Raw genomic sequence first — 10,130 nt, forward strand, 5'->3', positions numbered from 1 at the left:
AGCCAATATAGTCCTTTTTTTTTTTCTTTTTCTTTCTTTCTTTCTTTTTTTTTTTCTTTGCTGAAGCTCAGTTCATAGGCCTAAACTCATCTGTAAATAAGAGCCCTAACGACGACTCCATCTTTCTTCACTCCTGTCCCCCCTCTTTTTCTTCCCCTTGGGTAGCACCCTACCTTGCCCAAGCGCCAGACTGGCTAAGCTCACATACCCAGGAGAACACATGCAAGGGCACACATGAGCAGGCCCACGTAGGGAAGTACTCACACAGGCAGAGCCTGGGAAAGCCCAGCCACCCATGCACACACGCAAACACAGACACACAGCTGCACGGAGAGGGGCAGGCTCTTCTTCCTACTCACATATTTGTGGTCAACAAGTCCCTCTCAGGGAGATGGAAGCGCGTTTCCACGGGGACGGGCTGGATCCAACCTGCTTGCGTTTTGGCCTGTCTTCTCATCTCAGTGGAAATTCCTGGGCAGAGTCCAGAGTTGGAGTTGGCTGGGCCTCCCACCTGGCTTTGTCCAGCACGGTCTCCAGAGCCCAGGGCCACGGCCAGGGCAGGGACCCTGGCCTCTCTCAGGGAAAAGAGGAAACGGGGCAAGTGGGCCTCACTCTAGGCCTGGCCTGCGGAGCTCCTGCCTCATAACTGAATCTGCCTTCCTCCTCAATGACGCCTTCCTCTCCACTCTTTCCTGCTCCCAAACAGGCCCACCTCTTCCAGGAAGCTCAGCTTTATTACTCTCACTCTCCCCATATCCCCTCCTGGGGCCTCCTTTTCCACCTGCCATCAGTGCTACTCAGTTTTTTGGATCATGTGTTTTATCGTTCGTTTTGCATCTTACACAGTCTCCCTTTCCTCACTGGATCAGTAATTATAACAGCAACCTATTTTCCTGAGCTTGAAGATAAGGAAAGCAGTGTAGTGCCATAAATAATAAAAGTGTTTCAGGTCTAAGTGGTCTTGAAAACAAAACAAAATTGCAGCTTGCCCTTTGGTTCCATGGCTTTTTAACTGACACCTAAGAAACAGTGTGCAAAGTCAATGGACAAAGCCTTTAACATTTCAGTCCTCAAACTAAACATTAAACTTATCTGACAGGATTGACAACATCTCCTTAATAATTAATCATACACACTCAGGACAAAATCCTTTATGATGCATAAACACTTCCTGGTAACACAGAGGCGGAGTTACCAGCACAGGCTGGTTGTTTTGGAAGTTTGGGAACCATGATGGATGAAGGGTGGGGGGAACCCCTTCTCTTTAAAAACATTTTTTTTTTGTCATTCTGATGACCAAAGTATTACACATGCATCAGCAAACATTTAAACATTATAGAAATATACAAAACACAGGAAGTTAAAAATCCCTCTAATCTGAGCCTTCCAGATATGACCACCACTGAGCTTGTGGAATTTTTCTCCAGACATTTTTCATAAGTGAATACTCTTTTGGGTTATTCATTTTACAAAAGAGGCTTATACTATACCAGCTTTTTTGCAATTTGCTCTTTTGGGTGGAGATCCACACTGTGCCCCGCTCACTCTGTTGGAGGCTTGTGTGCTGCCTTGATTATAAAGTAAACGTTTGTGGCATCATCTGGTTTATCCTGAGCAGAACACCTGCCACCATGGGCAGCCTCCACAGGGATGGGCTTGCAGCTGCCCTGGCAGGGGGCCTCATCAAGCCCCAGTGAAGGGCAGACGGGACTGTACCTGCTTCTCTGCCTCTGCCCACTTCTAACTTCTTCCTCCCCTCCTTCCCCGCTTTCCTGCTCCCTCTCCCCTCCCCTTCCCCCCTCCTCCATCCTCTCCTCTCTCCTCCCCCTCCTCTCTTGGTGCCCAGAGGGAAGCCAGGAGGCACAACACATCCAGGAGGAGCCAAACTTGTTCCAAAACATTCCCTACGCTGCACCTTAGAGCCTTGACATCTTCGTGTGCCCTGATCTCTCCAAAAAGGATTTAATAGGCTGTGTGTCTTAAAATGAGCCCTTAGAGCCCAAAGGTCTAGATTCAGTCCTGGCTCTGAAAGTTAACTGGTTTCCTCATCTGTAAAACGCGAGGTAATAGTACCCACCTCATAAATAAATATTGATGGGGATTAAATGAGCGAATGCAGGTGAGGTGTTTGGCAGAGAGGCGGGCACCATCAGGCTGGCCGGTGTCATCGCTGTCACAGGTCCCATCTCAGGGCTGTCTGGACACACTGCTCTCCTCCTCCAGGCCAGGAGACCCTGTGTTGCTCCCCTGCTCCTGCCCTGAAGGAGGGGCAGTCAACAGCGATCCTGGCCCCCCAGAAACCAAGTGCTCTTTTCAGGTGGAATTTGGCTGAGAGCCACAGGCTGGGCGGTTGGGAGGCTGGGTGGGTTGGGATGAGCCCCCAGGGAAAGAACAAGAGCTGGAGGACTTCATGGGTCCTGGCTGTGCCCCATCCAGCTGTGTGACCTTGGCGTGTCACTTGACTCCCTGTGGCCTGTTTCCTGAGGAGATGATCTCACTGGGGTGGTACAGTGAGGCCTGGAACTGAGCCAGGGCTGGGGTGCTAGGTCCAGAGCAGGGCGAGGCAAGAAATATATATATATCTAATGACACAGACTTGTCACAGTTGCAGCATTTGAACTTGTTGTATAAAAAGGAAATCTGTAAATCTATAACTTGGCAACATTTTACAACGCTGTATATTAAAGATGGCTTTCTCAAGAAATCCAGAACCACACAGCCCTATGGTCAAACACTTGTGACATTTGTGCCTCTGCATTTAAAGGTGCTGTGATGGACAGCTGGCGTGCCAGGGTTCGAGAAGAGTGGATGGTTTGAAGTGCTTGCCTTTGCCTGTGCAAAATCAAGTGGCTGCCTCTGTTCCTATTTTACTGTAGATTTGATAGTGTCTGTTCCTGTTCCATTCTCCAGGGAGCTTCTCTGTAGACTAACAGCACCACCCACCAAGTGGTGGAGATGCTGGTGTCTGGGTAGTCGTGGTTTTCTGTTGGACATTTGAATGTGATAAACAATCCAGCATCACTGGGGAAATACTACATGTGGAATGTGCACGTTTCCAGGGGGCGAACATTGTCAGTCAAGAGGTTTGCAATGATTTCCTTCCTGCCAAAAATAAATGTGAAACTGCAAACAAAAAAAAAGGCCTGCACGTTGCTATATATATATATAGCAATGTGTGTGTGTGTGTGTGTGTGTGTGTGTGTGTGTGTGTATCGTGTATCTTTCCCCCCTTCCAATCAAAACAAAACAGAAGCACTTAGAAGGATTTATAATGAGGAGGCTGCTCCACCTCTCCCATCCCTGTCCCACTCCTCAGAGGCAACCCCTTACCTGTTTCTGGCTTCAGTTCTCTGGGGCCACTCCTGTTTCAGGGGAATTCTTGGTCTGAGTGGTAGAGAGTCCCTTCTCCTTGCCATACTCTGATATAATGAAGAGGATATTTTTACAAGGGGTGAGTGAAACATTCAGAACTGTAAGAGGCAGACCTCGTCAGAAGGGACGTTCAACAGTCCCCTTATTTTCTTCTCACAGTTTTGCCTGCTCTCACCTCTTGGCTCTTCACAGATAAGGCCTTTTTCATCACACCTATTCATGAGTCCAAGCAGTGACTGAAAAGAGAGGCTCCTCCCTGGTCAAGTTCCGTGAGCATGAGCTTGTCATTCCTCTTTCCTAAACCTGCTTCTCTCTCTCTTACACCTGGGCGGTTAGCAGAAAGGACATTCAATACAATGGTTCCTTTCTCATTTGGGGCATTGGAAGATGGGATTCCTATAGTCCTAGAAGAAATATGCTAAACTAGAAAGAGTGTACAAATTCTGATGACACAGAGCAAAATACAAAAACCGAAGAAAGGGGACTTCTCTGGTGGCGCAGTGGTTAAAGAATCCACCTGCCAATGCAGGGAACACGGGTTTGAGTCCTGGTCCGGGAAGATCCCACATACCGCAGAGCAGCTAAGCCCGTGCGCCACAACTACTGAGTCTGCGTGCCTAGAGCCCGTGCTCCACAACAAGAGAATCCACTGCAATGAGAAGCCCGTGCACCGCAACGAAGAGTAGCCCCAGCTCGCCGCAACTAGAGAAAGCCCGCGCGCAGCAACGAAGACCCAACGCAGCCAAAAATAAATAAATTTATTTAAAAAAAAAAACTGAGGAAATATCTTAGACGCGTATGCCCTCTGCTTGTAACTCTTACACACTTTCCGTAAGAAGGGACCCTCACGAGACTGAGAGCACAGTGCTCTTCTAGCACCTATACAGCAAGTCCAGGTGTTCACAGAGGAAGGAAATACTCCAAACACCCAAAACGCCAAACTCCCCTGCCCCAGCTTACTTGCCGTGACTATCCCAGCGTCTCCTGCTAGAGTCCACCCCTTGACCCTTTCTATTCATTGGGAACAGATGGGCACAAACGGCCATTATCCAGTACAAGATGAAAGAATGGGTCTGGGGGTTCATCTATCTCAGCAACAGTGAAGGGCTGGTAAAGTAAGATGCCTGGTCCCATGCCCATGAGGGCCCATGGCCACCAGGCAGGGGGATTTTTCCCCAAACAGCTAAGAGATCTCTCTTTCCAAATATTTAACTGGCTGCTACACTGTGAAGTGTATTTCCCTTGTCTCTGTTTTCGTTTTACCTTCTATCCCTCCTGCCTTTCCATCTCATATTAGCTTTTTATATAATGAGAGGTTGAGATGCTTCCTTTTTCAGTTTGAAGCAGGTTAAGATGTTCCACAAAGGTAGGTCTTAATTCACGTCATCCTGTGAAGGACGTGATTCAAGGATGATATCCGTGGCTTTTGTGGGTTTTATACCAAAGGCTATATCCTCCTCTGGGAGGCACAGTATTTCCTGCCAGCCATTGGCAGGGGCAGTGGGAGCTGTTAATTTGGATCTCCATTGCCTTGTTGGCCCAGAGCCTGACACGGAGTCACAGTTGATAAGCTGGTTAATTATATAGGCAAAGATAGTTCCTTGATTGTTCCATTTTTTCCCTCTGTCGGGGCAGTGGTCTGATGTAGCACCCACTTAGAGCAAAGCCAGCTATTTTTATAAAAGTTTCCGTGAGGAGGGCTGTAGGCCTCCTGGGAGGAGCCGCTCAAATGAATCTACCACAGACCAGTAGTGTCACAGGGGAGGTGCTGACAAATGGGCATCACAAGTTAAATACAACGGTCAGGAAGAACAAAAATGAACGCCTCTGAGGGTCACATCTAGACACTGAGACTCTCCAGGTGCTTGCTTCCCTCCACCCAGGTGGGCTTCCACCAGTAACATCGTGCCTCAGGACGCAAGGCACGGTCTCCTCTCCGACTGGCACCAGCTCTCCTTCCTGCATGGGCCTGCCAAGCCTGTATCATGCCCCGCTGTGCGACACTGCTTTCCATGCCACTGTGCCTTAGGAGCAAGGTTCCCTCTTCCAAAGGCTGTGTCCCAGTCCCTTCACTTCTATGCCTGTTGGGGCTCGTGGAGAGCCTGACCCAGCCCAGGGGCTAATCACTGACCAGCCTGTGGGTCAGGAGGCAGTACTGATTGTTTCTCACGGGACGAGAGCTGGAAAGACGGTTTTCAGGGGTGGGGTGGAGATGTTGTTAGCCACCCCACCTTGAAGGAAGGGAGAAACACCAGGGTCTCCCAGCTTGGCAGGCAGGATGGATTCTGGGCCCACACTTAGACCTAATGGCTGTGAATTGTATTCTCTAGTCAGACTCCACGAAACCAGGGATACTGTGTCTCTGAGCAACTTCCTGCGTAAGACCCAGCACAAATTCCACAGGGGTTGATTTAATGGGCACTCAGCCACATAATCTGAATAATTTGACTCCAACTGCTCCAAGAATATACATTTTGCCCTGTTAGAAAACAAGAGCCCTAATGAAATTTCTCTGCCAGTGACACAGTCTACACAGTAGGACACCTGATGCATCTCAAGCAGATTCCTTGGCCTGAGATGGGGATTCTCGTTCGAGTTATTTACTCCGTACATCATGCATGAAGGTCTTTCATCTTCACGCGTGATGCATCCCCTGAGGCTGAGTAGACGGTAGCTGCTATCTCTCGCTGCCCTTTGGAAATAATAGGAAAGAGCCGTCTCTGAATCACATCAGTTCTGAGGTCTGAGGACAGTGCCTCGTGGATTCCAGGACCTCTGGGTGTCAGTAGGGGATGCCTCTATTAGAAAAAGGAACAACAGGCACAAAATGGAGTCACTTGTCCGTAGGAGAGCAAACCAAGACTCTACTATAGTTTCAGCCACTCCCAGGACTGCAACCTTTAACCAATCAGTCTGGAATTACCTGATGAGCACAGTGAGGTCATCTCACCTGCATGATAGACTTCCCCTTTTCCCCCAAGGGAAGGTGACCTTGCCTGAAATAATCCGTTCTTTCCTTTATGACTTTATGGTCCCACCCTCCTTCTGCCTTTAAAAACCTTCCACTTTGTACACCTCCTCAGAGCTCCTTTCTATTGATACTTGCCAGATGCGATGCTGCCCAATTCGTGAATAAGGCCAATTAGATCTTTACTCAGCTGAATTTTCTTAACACTCCTACCTAGAGCTAGCTCCAATCACTCACGTGCATCTCAGTTCCAAGGGCTTAAGCAAAAAGCCCAAGCTCACATGGCTAGTAGAGGTGGATTTGAACTGAGGTGTGTCTGTTCTCAGCTCAAACAACCTTCTGATAATTTGGCTTCCCTTGAAGTTCTCCTTTCAGAAGAAGGGAAGAATTCCCTTGTCAGGTAAAGTGTCCAGTCTTCTGGATGGTTACATGTCTCATAAAAAATTAGCAAGGTGGGTTTTTAGTGTGAAAATTCCATTTCCTTGTACGTTTAATGAATGAAACAGGCTCCCTGAGTGTGATCAGCTCAGGGGTACTGACAACATCAAGGTACAAAACTGAGACCCAGACCCCGTCCCACACAACACTGTTGGTCTGCCAGTAACCAGAATCCACAGTCAACATAACCCAGGGGATAAGAGGCAGAATCAAATCAGGAAAAAGAAGAGTTACTCCCAGAAGAAACTTTATGAGCTAGCTAATATACATTGCCAAAAAATATAGGGGAAATTTATGGAAACTTTTTAAGGCTGTTTGACCAAGATAGCGGAACAGAATTTTGATTCAGGTTTTGTTTATTGATATGTTCTCACTCACCAGAGATTCTATAGAAGCTCATACAGCCAGATACAGTTCTTACCATTTGTGCAGGGGGAGGGGGGCTATAGATGAGGGTGGATAATACAAATCTGGACTGAATACTGACCCATGCTAAATTATAACAAAAGACCAAAATTCCAAGAAAGGCAGGAACTCACAGACTTTAGGAAACAAGAATGCTTTATTGGGTCCCTGACATGCATCCAGCCCATCTGCCCTCTGGCCTCTGACATGACCCAGAAGATGGTCTCACTCCCTGCCATGAGAAATTGGCGAGGCTCTGCTGGCTTTCCTCTCTAGGCCTGGAATTCTGGTTGGAAGAGCTCCTATGAAATGAACTTCCTGATCTCAGCAGCAGAGATAGACAGAAGGAACACAGTAGAGGAGTTATCATAATGGACGTGGGCGTGGAAACCAAACCTCTAGCTGTGGTTAATTAATCATTGGGCCCCAGGAATGAAAAAGACCAGACAGTGCCTAAGATATCAGCTAGTTACTACTGTAACCAAAGGTTTCTGGTTGGGCAAAGAGGTCTGTCTCAGCTGCCAAGGTAGAGTCAAAATCTCCCACTTAATTTCCAGACTTTCAAGGGAGAGGAAGTCAAATATCTTTGAAGAAAAACCTTATTTTAACACTTAGATGCATATTGTTAACCCTCCCCAAAGGGATCTATGTTCACTTATCTGGGAACGGAAAGGAAAGGAAAGTACTCAGACTTGGGGAGAGGGGTTTTGTAGGACACTGGCTCCAAGCCAAGTCCAATTTCTGGGTACAGTAGAAGAGCATGTGGTCTCCCAATCCATAGAGATGTTTAATAGACTAAATTTTGCGCCACAGTAGACCCAGTGGAATCTCAAAGCCAATGAAAGGTTATTTTGAGTGTACAGTTGAAATGGATATATTCTGAAACACGCATAACCCCCACGATGGCTCTGATTAGTGGGGTAAGAATGACTATAATAGGATAGGAGAAGCACAAGCCATCAGAATTCCTGCTCCCGACCGAAATGGTAAATCAAAAGTGCTTCCGTATTTGTGAGGGAATTGTAGAAATCAGTGTTACTATCAGATTTAAGAGTGAAGTCATAGTGATTCCTACCACAGCTCAGCCTGGCCAGGAGGTCTTTGGATTGTTGTAAACTTTAAAACATGTTAACTCCAATTGCAGGTGCTGTTCCAGAAATGGTCTTCTTGCTAAAGCAAATTCATCCAGCTCTTGGCATTTGGTATGAACCCTTTGATCCAGTGAATTCATTTTTTCCCTTGATTTTCATGAGCAAAGAACATGAGAAGCAATTCGTCTTCAGCTGGCAGGGTAGCAGTACTCCACTGCTGTCCTGCTGAATGATATATATTATCTTAGCTGTTCAGCTCTGTGCCACAGACTGCCTCACAGGGACCTTGACCTCAGCAATGCAATGTTCCAGCACGCTGATGGCATCATGCTGATAGGGTCTGGAGATCAACAGTTTCCCTAGATGCTTTGGTAAGACATATATATGTGAGTCAGAGGTGGGAGATAAAGCATGTGAAAATGCAAATGTCTGTTCCTTGAATAACGTTCCTGGGGATCAAGGGGTCTGTTGAGGTCAGAATAGTTCCTCCATTAATGTAGGACAAATTCCTACATTTTGAATTCCTTACCACGAAGGCCCAATTCCAGGCAAAATTGTCAGTTTGGGGCATCTTGCTCCAACCCGTTTACTGACTGACCCAGAAGACTGCCAGCTTTGGGCAGGGCGCAGAGCAAGTGAAGGCTCTCCAGCAGGAAAAGCCTTGAGCACAAATGATTCTGCCACGAGGTCACATGACCTGGCAGAGCCAGTGGTGCTTGAGGGGTCTGTCTGTGGCATATTGGGGAGGCACATGGAGATTGTGACAAGTCTTGATTTAAAAAATATGGCAGAAGGGGGTGGGATAGGAAGGGTAGGAGGGAGGGAGACGCAAGAGGGAAGAGATATGGGGACATACGTATATGTATAACTGATTCACTTTGTTATACAGCAGAAACTAACACAACAATGTAAAGTAATTATACTGTAATAAAGATGTTAAAAAATTAAAAATATGGCAGGAGAACCCAGAATTTGGAATCAAGTGATACGCTGGCCAACAAGTAACTATTATCCTTTTGACACACAGCCCTCTGACTTGCCACTGGGCTCTGGGGAGTCTAACTGCTTGGCTTCAGCCTACCAGGTGGCCATGCTGGCCCTTATGAACAGGGGTTGTTGGATCCACCCAGCCAAAATCAGGCATGGCCACCATCATTAGGTGAATGCTCCAGGATAGGGTTCTGGAGGCACAGGCAAGCTGTGTGTGGGCATCACTCACTCTCCCATAATGCCTCCTCCTGCCCTATGGCTGAGCTCGCCTCAGTCTACACTTATGCTATGGCTTTAACAGGGCAGGCACTTATCCTGACCATTAGGGGCCCTTCTTCTGGATTTGGATTTGCTTTCCTTACCCATCATGCCTCTCCCATCAAAATCCATGGAATTGGGCTTCCCTGGTGGCGCAGTGGTTGAGAGTCCGCCTGCCGATGCAGGGGACACGGGTTCGTGCTCCGGTCCGGGAAGATCCCACATGCCGCGGAGCAGCTAGGCCCGTGAGCCGTGGCCACTGAGCCTGCGCGTCGGGAGCCCGTGCTCCGTAATGGGAGAGGCCACAACAGTGAGAGGCCCGCGTACCGCAAAAAAAAAAAAAAAAATCCATGGAATTATCAACTGTTGTAAACAGCATTTCGGTATCCCCACACATTGCATTCAACCAGGGAATACACTTTATAGCAAAGTAATGGGTTGATGCCTATGGCCTTTGCTCATCTTGTCAGGATCCCCACAGTCTAGAAGCAGTTAGCTTGATAATATGGTGAAACGGTTTGTTGAAAACCCAGCTACGGCACCAGCTGAAAACAATACCTTGCAAGGCTGGGTAAGGCCTGCGAGATGTAGCATAAGCTCCAAACCGG

At 47.7% G+C, this 10,130-nt stretch overlaps 1 protein-coding gene across 1 annotated transcript in view; it reads right to left on the reverse strand.

Annotated features, from left to right (window-relative positions):
- The window catches only part of SLC28A1 (solute carrier family 28 member 1), a 53,966-nt gene extending 44,600 nt beyond the window's left edge, over positions 1-9,366 (reverse strand). The window contains 1 exon segment of the mRNA XM_060293422.1: positions 9,356-9,366. Within this exon segment, the coding sequence (XP_060149405.1) occupies positions 9,356-9,366 (11 nt within the window).
- Positions 9,367-10,130: the final 764 nt, after the last annotated feature.

This window comes from Globicephala melas, chromosome 2, assembly GCF_963455315.2.
Source record: "Globicephala melas chromosome 2, mGloMel1.2, whole genome shotgun sequence".
Taxonomy (NCBI): domain Eukaryota; kingdom Metazoa; phylum Chordata; class Mammalia; order Artiodactyla; family Delphinidae; genus Globicephala; species Globicephala melas.